We start from the raw sequence: 12,196 nt of genomic DNA on the forward strand, positions 1-12,196 counted from the left end.
ATTTCATCTTTAGGTATCTTCAGAGGAGCAGGAGGGACCTATTTTTAAGAATGAGAAGGAGATGATGTACCAGGTCCGCCATGAACTACAAACGGCTTTGCTGGCAGATGCTCCTGGAAGCAACATGACTTGTTATCTAGACACCTGCCTGTTTATTAGACATTTCACAAACTGACTTAATACCTATTTCATAGAGTATGAAAATGACGTTTTTACTCAAAATAACCACATACCAGTTCCAATTCATTATGAAACTGTATCAGTTGGAGAGAAAGAAACAGGTTATTAACAAGTCAGAAATCTGGGCAGCACAGCACCAAACTCATTGCTTTAAAAGGGTACCACCCAAAACAAGTTCGAGTCCCACCTTCCTTTCCTGGCTGGAAGTGGAGGTAAGTTCATGAGATGCAAGCAACACTCTCAGTCCCTGTCACTGTTCTAAGGAAACCTTCTGCCAGGTCCTCACTCATTCATTCCACAGGTGATTACTGAAAGGAACTAAGGTATACAGCACATTCGCTCCAGGCCAGTTGTTTGTGCTAAGCACTGTGCAGAAATTGTTGCATTTAATCCTCACCACAGTCATGCAAGGTTCGTATTTTTATCTCCATTTTACAGAAGAACAAACTGAGGCTTTAAGAGGGCAAGTAAATTTCCAAAGGCCACACCACTAATAATATAATGGAGAAGAATTTTAGCTCAGGTCGACTTGATTTCAGACATCCTTTTCACCTACCTGTGCAAGATGAAGCCTGTGTAGCTCGAGTACAGATTGCTCAAGCAGGGTGACTGCTGTCTCATGGTAGATACTAGCTGAATTATAGCCATGTGCACTTATGGAACAAATCTATACTATGCACCTGGCCTATACCAAGTATTACGTTAGATGCTAAGAATACAATATGAGCAAGAAATGAACTTTACCCTTCAGAGCATAGAGACAAGTAAACAGGAAATTACAGTGAGGGGATGTGACAGGGCTGAGTTCTGATGTGCAAGGGGAGAGGTGCGGCAGCAGGTAAGACTTACTGGAGGAAGCAGAGTAAGGTAATAACTGAAAGGTTGAGTAAGATTTAGCCTAGAATACTTGGTGAAGGGCCTAGAGAGCAAAAGAAAAAGATGACACACCTAAAGGCGAAAAGGACCATATACAGCTATGTAAGGAAGAATAAGAAAGACTCGGATAGACGATAGAGAGAGATAAAGACTGTGTGGCTTGGGGGTGAGAAGCACGAGAGAAAGGTGTTCTCTTGGGCAGTGAGGGTGCCCAATGGAGGGAAGTTAGTAAGAATTACAGCTGGAGGGACAGTGTACACCCACAGTGTTGAGAGCCGTGAATACCAGACAGGAATGTGGCTTCAGGAGAAAAGCACTGGAGGATGCATTAGAGGTAGTGACATGGTGAGTCAGTTGTTGTCGAAAGACTCATTTGACAGCAGGATGGACTGGGCAGGAGCAGAATGTGAGGAAGCTGACACAGGCAGTATCAGTGCCCTGCAGAGCCATAATAGAGACCGAGGCAAAAAGGAAAAAGCAGTACTCTACTAATCCTAAATTTATTTAAAATTTTACTTTTATAATAATTTTTGCATTAATTTTGATTTTTAAAAATATTGCATTATTAGTTAGCTTGATTCCTGAGTTTGGGGGCACCCCTGAAAGTTTTGCCCCATTTGAGGGTTCACGCATCTCACCCTATTTCTGGCGCTGAGCACTGAGCGGTCCAGTTATGAAGAAAGAGCTGATTAGGGTCATGAGGGTAGAAGGGAAAAGGAAACAAGAACTATAACCTATGTCTCAAAGAAAGAATCAACATGACTTCATGACGATAGGAGATAAAGCGAAGGAGGGAATCCAAGATAACACTTGGATTGCTTGCTTTTATAACAGTGCAAATGGTGAGCTTAAGAACATGAAGAAGGAGAGTGGAAGACAATCTCACTTGCAGTTGGGTTTAGATGGAGCAACAGTAGAGCAACTTGGTGGAGGGGTCCCAAAGGTGGCTGCATGGTAGAAAACAGGAGAGGGTAAAGTTAGATCTAGAAGCATGAAGGATCTATTTAGAGGATTTGTTGTTAGCGCCATCAAGTTCCAACTCCTGGCGACCATATGCCCAGCAGAACAGAACCCTCCCTGGTCTTTTCGCGCCATCCTCTCCCTTTCTGGCGCTGTATCAGACAACGGTCTGCTGCTATTCATGGGGCTCTAAGGGCCAATTTTTTCAGAAGTGGGTGGCCAGGTCCTTCTTCCTAGTCTGTCTACTCTGGAAACTCTGCTGAAACCTGTCCACCACGGGTGACCCTGCTGGTATTTGAAATACCGGTGGCAGAGCTTTCGGCATCACAGCAACACAGAGCCACCACAGTGTGACAACCAAGAGACGGTCGGTGTAGTTCTCTGACCAGGAAATGAACCTAGACAGCAGTAGTGAGAGCGCTGAATCTTAACCATTAGACCACCAGGGCTGGTCAGTTAAAGTATAGAGTCCAGAAAAATAGCAGTTACAATGAAAAGAGAAAGGATCAAAAACAGCGTGCAAAGTTGCCAATAGTGAGGAGGAGAAATTATGAGGAACACAACAAGGAAGGACCAGGTAAAGACATCAGAGGAAAAACAAGAAAGTGTCCAATGTCAGGGAAGCCAAGAGCAGAGCTCCAAGAACCAGGAGTGGTTAGCAAGTGGCCGCTAAGGAAAGGGTGGTAGCCAGGCAGGCTTAGGGGGATTGGGTCCCCTGGGCATCTCAGGAAAGCAGGCGTCCTTGCCCTGCTCTGTCACACACACGGTGACAAGCCGCCTCGGGATCAGCACTGCTCTCCCTGTCCTCTCAGAAACTAACTGTCAGAAGACACGAGCCCATCTCCTAAATGCTTTGCCTTTCTGATCCTGGAAACGAATGAAAAGAAGCCCTGGAACAATAGACACAGGCTTATCCCTGCCCTGCTCTAACGGCCAGCGCCACAGCTGACCACCTGACTCCTCCTCCTGTGAGAGTCTCGTCTGTTCTGTTACCTCTCCCTAGCTCCACTTCTCAATGCTTCTGTCAGGGGCCTCTATCTGCCTTCTCTGCCCCACGTACCTACCTCTTTCTCCACCCTAGCCCCCCAAGCCTCCCAGCCAGTGCTTCTGCTCATAGTCTTCCTTCTCCCTGCCCAATCAGGACCCTCAAAATTGGGAAAAAGGGAATAGGGGAACACTCTCACAACACTAAATTGCAAAGATTGGAGTCTGCATGTCTGTAAGAGTATGTGTGATTGGTTCTTCAAGTTGGTTTCTCTTAGCCAAGCCGCCTTAAATGTTCAGGGGCTTGCTTCTTAAATCCCTCCTTACTATTCACTCAGTGCACAAACTCTGTGGGAGCAAATCTGTCTTGTCTTTGATGAACTTCAGAATCCTAGGGTTTAGCCTTAGCACTGGGCCATAAACATATAATACACAATAGATATTTCTAGATGCTACTGCTTAAAAAATGCACACTCAGAGGTAAAGCTGAGTTAACACTGGATGGGTCGGCTCGGGGGTTTGCCATCAACAGGGATAACTCTATATTATTCTAGGAATGTCATGGATGTTCGTATGCTCTGGTAGGAAGAAAGAAGACTGGAAATCAGGAAACCTGGATTCCACTCCTGCTCTGCCCCTAAGGAGCTGTGTAACCTCCAGCCTGTCTTTTAACCTCTTTAAGCTTTTGCTTCCTGAGGAGGTCGGCCCCAGTGATCTCCAAGTTCCTCTCCAATGTTGTCTCCTTTTTTCTGATCCTTCCACATTCTTTCTCCTGACCTTGTGACTGACAACCTTCGTTTGATAAATAACCACCCAAGGGTGGACAAGCCTACAGAACCAAAAGTTGTCGCAGTCATAATTTGGATTCGTACAATGTCCCCTTAAAATGTGTTAAAGCCTTCATTTTGTTTGTCTCAATTCTCCCTTAAAACCACACTCAAATACCGTTCATCACCACATTCCCCATTTCTCGGTAGATAACCGTGGAACTTAGGAAGTACTGGTTACTGAACGGTTCTCAGGGCTCTCACGTAGAAGGTGCTCAATAAAAGTTTGTGCGATAGATGGACAATTTCTCAGCTTACAACCTTTCACTTCGTTGCACATAGTTGCCCTTCCACACTGGGCTGACCAACTCTGCAGACTTCTAGTTAAGCCTGGGCTTGCTCTCCCTGAGAAGATGCTAGGCGAGCTAGTGCCTCCTTTCAAAGATTGTCCAATATGTCACGGAGAAGCTCTTTGGCAATGGCAAGGAGAAGTACTAAGTGTATCTGGCCCTCAGGGGGACACTGGGACACAGCTGCTTCAGGAGGTCACATTTGTCTTTTTCCCTTGAGAGGCAGAAGGGAAGAAGGCAAAACAGAAATACTCCTCCGCTCTCCTGAGTACTCCGATCAAGGAGGAGGGGGGTTAGGGTGGTGCCGCCACCAGGAGAGGCAGGAACAGACAAAATAGGAAACTCTCAAAGGGCAATTTAATTTTAGACTCAAGGCCAGGAAATTCTTTTTAAAACAATAAGAGTGATGGGCTTGGGCCTTGGTGAAAGGGCAGGCCCAACACATGGCAGGTTTCTGAGAGAGAAGAAAACCTGAAGCACAGAGAGAGAATATCCAGTTCTGCTCTTAATGAAAAGCTGTGCTTTGCCTCATTGGGGACCACAGCAGAGGCTACCCTCAGATACCTGCTGGCACTGGGAGGCACACCAAGTCAGTGGGGATGTGACCAACACAGCAGCTCCTCATGCCAGGCTGAGACCACAGCCCCCTCCGCTCACAGCTGATGAGACCTGCCTGATGCCTGAGGCTGGAAAGTGCCCTGAACCTTGCGACAATCCTGGGCACCTGGACTTGACCCTCTCCTGCCTCTACTCACTTAGCATGAAGCCTACAGACTCCCAGTGACTCCCTGGGGTGACAGCTCCAGGCATGCCCTGGCATGGACATGGAGGGTGAAGCTGACTCAGAACTTCATTAGGGGACATGGGTAGGAGAACTTGCCATGGCGAAAAGACTCGGAAGTAATTCTAATTTGCTCAGCAGTCTACAAAATGAAATTTTGTTTTTTTCCCAAATCAGGAAAGGCCAATTCACCATCAATAAGGTACATGGATGCATGAATGAAAGTGTGTTATAAGTTCTTATATCTCACCACATAGCTAAAAACTGATTAAGATGAATTCAATAGTAAGGAGTACCCTGAGTCAGGAGTCAGGAGCCCACACTCCACCAGCTTTGTAAACTTGGGCAATTCATTTAATCTCTTAGGACCTTAAGTTTCTGCTGTCAGGAGACGGTCTCTAGATTGTGGTCTGGCACTGAAATTCTCTAATTTGTGCTGACTGAACCCGGGATCTTAGAAAAGCCCCTCTTTCTAAGATGCTAGGAAAATATATGTAATCAGTCTTTTCTCCTTCAATTTTTCTGACTACTAAGAGCTATAGCTATAAATAATGTCCCTAAACATTATGTTCCAGCAGTCTCTCCAGGGGTAAAGAACTCACCATCCCAAGCAACAAGAAAAAAATTTCTTTTCCAGTTTCCATTTACATTCCAAATGTCTTTTTCTGTATTTTACTTCTCTAATCCCGAATACCTTGTCCATTGCTCTCTAGGTTTCCCAAAGAGAAGGGAGAGGCGTGTGCACCAGGCTTCACAGTAACAAGCACAAGCCCTTCCCAAGAAGCACAGGGCGAGCACAGGCTCCTCTGTGAACTTTCAAAGGCTGGAATCCTGAGGCGTGTGGGGTGGAGGTGAAGAGTGTGTGAACAGCCCCGGGTAAGAAGGGAATTGCTTCCCAAGAAAGCCCAATTAAACTACAATTACTCAAGATAAGAGAACCAGGTCTGTTTACACAATGGGGTTGTAAACCACCAGCCCATTACAAGAAAACTTTGATCTGGTGGCAAGGGAGCTGTTTCTGTGCAGGGTAGTGATGAAGCAAGGAGCTTTCTCAATAAGAATGTCTCCTTCTTTACCCAAGGAGCCCCATCTTGTTCTGGCCACACCCTTGTATGGACAATAGGTGGAATCATCTCCACTCCTCCCCCAATGTGTCCATCTAACACAATCAAGAAGTCCAGAGAAAAACAGGGAAAATGGTGAACATAAGAGAAAGAGAATTAACCAAGGCCATCTTTGTGGCAGGCCCTCAACAAGGATTTTCTCACTTGGCCATTATAATGACCTCACATGGTAAGTTGCACTCTGCCTGTTTTACAGATGAGGACACTAAGGTTCAGAGAAAGTAAGTAATTTGCCCAAGGTCCCGTAGCTAAGGAATAACAGACCAGAATTTAACTCAGGTCTTTTTGACTCCAAAGCCCAAGGGCTTTCTGTGATAATCAGCCGGGCCACATTCCACAGCTGCCTGGCCCAGGACCGAAGGCTCTGTCTAATGTCTGGAGTAAAAGAGGCAGGAACAAGGTGGGTCCCTCATCTGCCTCACCAGTGTCACAAGTTGGAAATAGAGTTATATATCCAAAAAATCAATCCATCAATCAATCACGGAAGGAAGAAAGAAAATGTACAAAACAGGATTTGCTCAAACCATGAAGTGATTGGCAAGATGCACAGTCTCAAGGGCCTCTGTGATGGTGAGCTGTGTCTGAGGGCAGTGGTATAGAACTCACTCTGGCAATGCACTTAGCTAAGCCCCACGGCCATGCTACTCCTCTTTGACGGCACCACAGTAGAGATTCAGAAGGCCCGCCAGTCCTACAAGTCCCACAGGAACAGCAAGGAAGGAGAGAGGCCAATGCCAAAAAACCAGCCAATGGCTCACAGCCTCTCTGTTGCCCTTTCCCAAGCTGACATCCAGCATGGACTCCAGCTGATTTCCGTCACCCTATTTACTTAGTGATCATATGTCTGAAATAGCTCTGATTTCGTGTCACGTTATTCTACACAATGAAAGCAATCAAGTGTCTAATAAACATTATCCCATTTACACAATTTTGAAATCTTTCTTATAATAAATTCACAAGTCAAAAAAGCCTTTTGTTGGACAGTTTCTGAACGCTGTTTTCATTCAGAAAACATAGTCACCATATTTATAAGAGAAGTGCATTTGATCTAGAGAGAGTGAAAGAGTGGAAAGTTTTCAAAGTGGTTACCCCGCCTCAAACTACAAGGGATGTTCCCTAAAGCCAGGGTCTTATTCTGGAGGTTCCAGTGTTTTGGAATATTCCCTTTATATATTGGGCATCAGTGCCTTCCCTGTGGTCTGGCACTCTGGGCCTACAATCTTGCCCCAACATACTGCTGTATCCCCAAAGGCCTGAACGCTGAGAGTAGGTAAGTGGGCAGTGCTATTCCTTTCCTCTGAACTGTTCAAGGTGCTTCCTAAAGTTCCCACAGCCCAGGGGCCATTAATCACTGAGGACCTCCCCCACACATCCTCCTTGCTTGCAAGGTAGTCAAGGACGGGGACACGTTTGGTCAAAACTAGGAGCAGCTCATCCCTCCCATTCCTGCCCCCCACCCCCCAGCTCTGCCAGCTCAGTGACATGAAGGAGAAGATGACGCACACACTAGAGGACAGGGGATCAGCTCCAAGAGGGACTTCCAGGGCTCACAACAGGCTTGCCGAGGTAGCATAACAGGAAGAAGCGCTTCCTCCCCTTGGATGAAAGGGTCCCTGACACACAACCCATATAAGTACCTGAAAACGTCACCCCTCCCACACAATGGCCAGACAACTTCCAAAAGTGTTGTTGCTCTACCTCCCCAGCTGTGACATCACTTCATCCATTATAGTCTCCTGAAAGGCTGACCTTACAAGAGGGGAAAACACATGTCCGGGTTTAGACAAACTGACCCTGAGGCAGATAATGTGCATTCTGTGTAAAATGTCTATTACCTGTTGATGGCATCAGTTTTACAACTGTTGCTGTGATTATTCTAAGCATTCTTCTGCTACAGCAAATAATCAAAAATGCTAATGCTACCTCTAATTTACAAATAAGAAATCTGAGACTCAGCAATCTTAAGGGACTAGAAAATATTCGCATCGTGATTTAGAAGATTCTTTCTTGACCAACTGAAGCAGTGTGCTAAGCAGAGCCTCTCATAACATGAATGTATTCTCCTTTTTCCCTTTTTTAAGACCTCTCTTTCAAAAGCAATAATTTACAGGTTATAAAGACCTGTTTAGACTAATCTGCAGACATAGTACCACCCTGCCTTCCACCTTGATCTTGCGGCTACCCTAGGCCAGGGCTTCTCAACCTAGGCACTCTTGACATTTGGGGCTGGATCATTCTTTGCTGTGGAGACTGTACTGTGTGTTATGGTATGTTTAGCTACTCCCTGGTCTCTACCCTTTAGATGCCAGTAGCATCCCCACTTCCCAGGTATTGACAACAAAAATATCACCAAATATCCTCTGGGGGCAAAATCAGCTCCAATTGAAAATGCACTGCTCTTATGGTTTTCTCTTCACCCTCAAACTTCCTATAACTTGGATAGAGTTTCTTCTCTTGGTGGCCCAGTCTAACAAAATCAGGAGCCAGGGCACCAGGCGAGAGGACTTAGATTGTTGGCTTCAGCCCCATTGGTTGAGCTCTAGATAGAGAGGCTCCAACAGAACGAGAAGACTAGGGTGCCTGTGGCTTCGACTTTCTTGTCTGGGAAAGTTAATGGAGTCGTGTTCACACCTCCAGGGAATCTGAGGTTGGGCTTGAGAGTGTGCCATTTGCTAGATCCTCTAATGCCCCTGTCCCAAGGTTCTATTCTGTAGACAATTTGCAGATTCTTCGACTGTTTGTTATAGTCCAGCGTAAAGATAGAGGTCATCTGTAGGAGCTGGTGTATTGAACTTGAGTTCATGCCAATAAATTTTATTTATTTATTTTTATTAAGGACAGTGTGTGTGAAGAAGCTAAAAGACATTTATGCTTGCTCTATGGTTCTGAAACTAGCCCCAGTGATGGAAAAACTGAGGCCCAGAGAGAAGTTATGAATGAAAGTGCTGGAACAATAACTTAGCAGTTTTCTTATGCAAACTTCTGCTTTTACCGAAGCAACTTTGAAGTTCATAGTGAAAAGGATCCCACTTATTGATAACGCTTCTTAAATATGGTTCTTGGGGGTGGGGACAAATGAGTTCTTTGTTTTGAAACCAGTGGAAACCATTCAAAATGCATTAAAAATATCCAGTGTATCACTTGGGGGTAGGGGGCCTTTAGTTGAAAATATGCACTTAATTTGGTTTTTGGTTTTTTAATCTCATACAATTTCCAGATACCCTGTCTAGGATAATTTAATATTATACCTGCAACTTGTATCCTTACAATAGAATTTTTTATTTCCATATCTAAAATAAAATGAAATGAATACAAATTTGCATGGCATTGCTTTTTCAGACAAGTTATTAATCTTGCTTAATTTGATTACAATACTTTTAAAGAGAATTATCATAGGCTGGTTTTTTACTCTACTTTTCCAAGTCAATGACAAATTTTGCCCTAAAATCACAATATCCTTATTTATTTTAACAAATCGCTACAATATCACCTTTAAGAAAAATCTAGTGCAATTTGTGCTGACCTTAGGTGATAACCTCTGTGTAAAAACCAAGAGGAAGGAGTCTCTTCCTGGCAACTTCTCCAGTCCTTGTGTGACCTCGAAGGGCAAGTCCCTTGGCAATTGCTACAAAGTAAAATCGAGTGACTCCTGCTCTGGACTGGTTGTATGTGTGTGTTTTTTACATGTTTCTAACGTAAATTGTAGTCTCAGCTTTTTCCTGATTCTAAATTTTTTAGAATAGTGAATGGTGTTTGTATGAAGACAGAAACCCTTTAAAACAAAAAAGAAGAAACGTGTTACAGAACAGCCAGTGAAAGAGCTGTGTCGATCATCCCTTGAACATAGAATAGCTTTTGAGTAATTATTTTTTCAGTACTGCAGAAAATAATTTCAAACACACCAGATCTTTCAATTTACAATTACAGAGAAGGGTCATGGTTAACTTATGGATATCAGTGTCAAAAATTCTACAGAACGTCAGTCAGGACAGTCAAAGACTGGAGTCAGAGAAGAACTCTGGTCAATCGGTGTCTGTTTAGACCCATAAACATACTGGGAAGAGTTACAATAAATTTATCTTACACTTCCAGAGTGAGTTAAAAAATTCAGAGTTCGTCATGGCCATCTTTGTACAAAACCATAAGGAATTTACAGGGAACCGTTAATGACACATCTGCTAATATTAAAGGTTCATTTAACATTGAAATTGATCAAGGACAGCATTATGGGATGTCTCAGACAGCAGATTTACAAGAAATGTATCCAAACGTTTCTGCAGATCGGCATATAGCTTGCGTGTGAGTCTCTTCCCTAAAGACAAGACTTCATCCAGCCCATTTTAAGTTCCTTTTATCCCTCTTATTCTAGGAGTCATGTAATTTTCCTATTACTTATTGTCACATTTCATTTCCAGTTTCAAATTCTGTGATTAGAAAGCTTGTGTTATTTAGCTTTTATGTATGTGGCCCAAAATAAGTTAAATTATGATAAGAGTACATCCAAGGTACATCAGTACGTGAAAAATCTTGACCAAATGACCTAAGCGGGGAAATATCACCAGCTTTAACCATTAATCCTGTCTGAGTCATATTCTCTGACACACAAACATACTAAAAAATCTTTCTCAGCAAATCCATCAGTCTTGGGTTTTCACTTTATAAGCTGATAAAAAGACAATTAACTTCTCCAAAAGATTCGGAGTTGACTCCAACTTTGGAGTTGGATCCCTAGCTTCTTCTGCCTAGGAGAGGTCAGCATGCGGGAAGGAAGGGGAGGAGAGAGGGCTGGGTGGGCAAGGTGAGGGGTGAAGCAGGGAAGGGACCCCACTTACCACCACCGCAGGATGCGCCGCTGGATAAGGGGCAGGGCCGCTCACTGTGGAATCCACAAAGTAGCTCATCCTGCTTCACCGCCTGCGTGGGAGAAAGCGTCACTGAGCCGCTGGATGCACCGAGGTGTGGACTAGATACCACAAGAGGGTTAGAACTGGGAGTCTCCTTGGGAACCATCGAGTTCACTTCTTTGTGTACAGAGACGGAAATTAAAGCTCAGAGAAACAAAATGACTGACTCCCTGCACATAGACAGTGGGGCAGACCCCAGACAGAGCCAGTCCCCTGACTGCAAGGCAGCATGGATCATGGATAACCTCCTGGTGGTGCACACAATAAGCAGTAAGAGTCTACAAAAAGACCCTTTTGTACGGTTTCTGGGCAGGAACAGGGTCTTGAGTGTCTTTTTGTGTGTGTGTGTATGTGTGTGTGGGGGGAAGATTGGCCTGAGCTAACATCTACGCCAGTCTTCCTCTATTCATATGTGGGATACCGCCACAGTGCTGCTTGATGAGCAGTGCCGTGTCCACACCCCAGATCTGGGCCTAGGAACCCAGGGCTGCCAAAGCGGAGCCCACGAACTTAACCACTACACCAATGGGCCGGCCCCTTGAGTGTCTTTTCTAGTAACATCCCCATCCATGTATCACCCTCGCTCCACCTCCAATCAGGCCAGGCCCATAGCAGACAATTGTGGCAAACATTAGTGGATAAAGGAACAAATAGAGAAAAGGTTGGAGAGAAGAAGGATAGAAAAAGCTCTACCCAAAAGGCATATCAACCAGGACCCCTGAGACACGGATAAACAGAGAAGCCCTGAAAAAGGGATTGGATGCCCTTCGTCTTGAACAAGGGAGGACTATTAAATAAGTCCTGCTGAGAGCTATCATCTGCATCGGAAATCCGAATGACGGGAACACTGGAGGCGTGTTCTGGCTGAAGGGATTTTCCAGCTAGCTGTCGCTCATCAGGAAAATCATTCATATAGCAAACATTTCTGTTGATCTAAATACTTTTTAAAGTGCATTAGTTCACACACTTTCATAAATTCAGTATTATACACTAAAAATAAAAAATGTCTTTTTTCAACGGTTTAGAAGATTAAATTCCTAGGTCTATCACTCCAGGAAGTGACATTTTAGTTTCAACTTAATGCTTTCCAGTTTGTATTTGTTTGTTCTTTTCCTTTATTCTTGCTAACATTTAAAGCCACTGACACATTTCAAGAAAAACAAAGAGTACTATATGTCACATGTTCAATTTGCAGTTTTGGCTCACCAACTTGATACAGCACCACAGCCAATGAGCATATATTCTTTCATATGAAGTGTATGTAAATGAT

The 12,196-nt window shown here is 44.2% G+C and overlaps 1 protein-coding gene across 4 annotated transcripts in view; it reads right to left on the minus strand.

The window, feature by feature from the left end:
• Positions 1–12,196, minus strand: part of ETS1 (ETS proto-oncogene 1, transcription factor) — a 175,923-nt gene that overhangs the window by 100,618 nt on the left and 63,109 nt on the right. For all 4 annotated transcript variants that reach the window (XM_046685277.1, XM_046685280.1, XM_046685275.1 and 1 more), the window contains exon 2: positions 10,855–10,936. In XM_046685277.1, coding sequence (XP_046541233.1) covers positions 10,855–10,923 — 69 coding nt within the window. In that variant the 5' untranslated portion in view covers positions 10,924–10,936. The remainder of the gene's footprint in view (positions 1–10,854; positions 10,937–12,196) is intronic.

Source organism: Equus quagga, chromosome 14, assembly GCF_021613505.1.
Source record: "Equus quagga isolate Etosha38 chromosome 14, UCLA_HA_Equagga_1.0, whole genome shotgun sequence".
Lineage (NCBI taxonomy): Eukaryota > Metazoa > Chordata > Mammalia > Perissodactyla > Equidae > Equus > Equus quagga.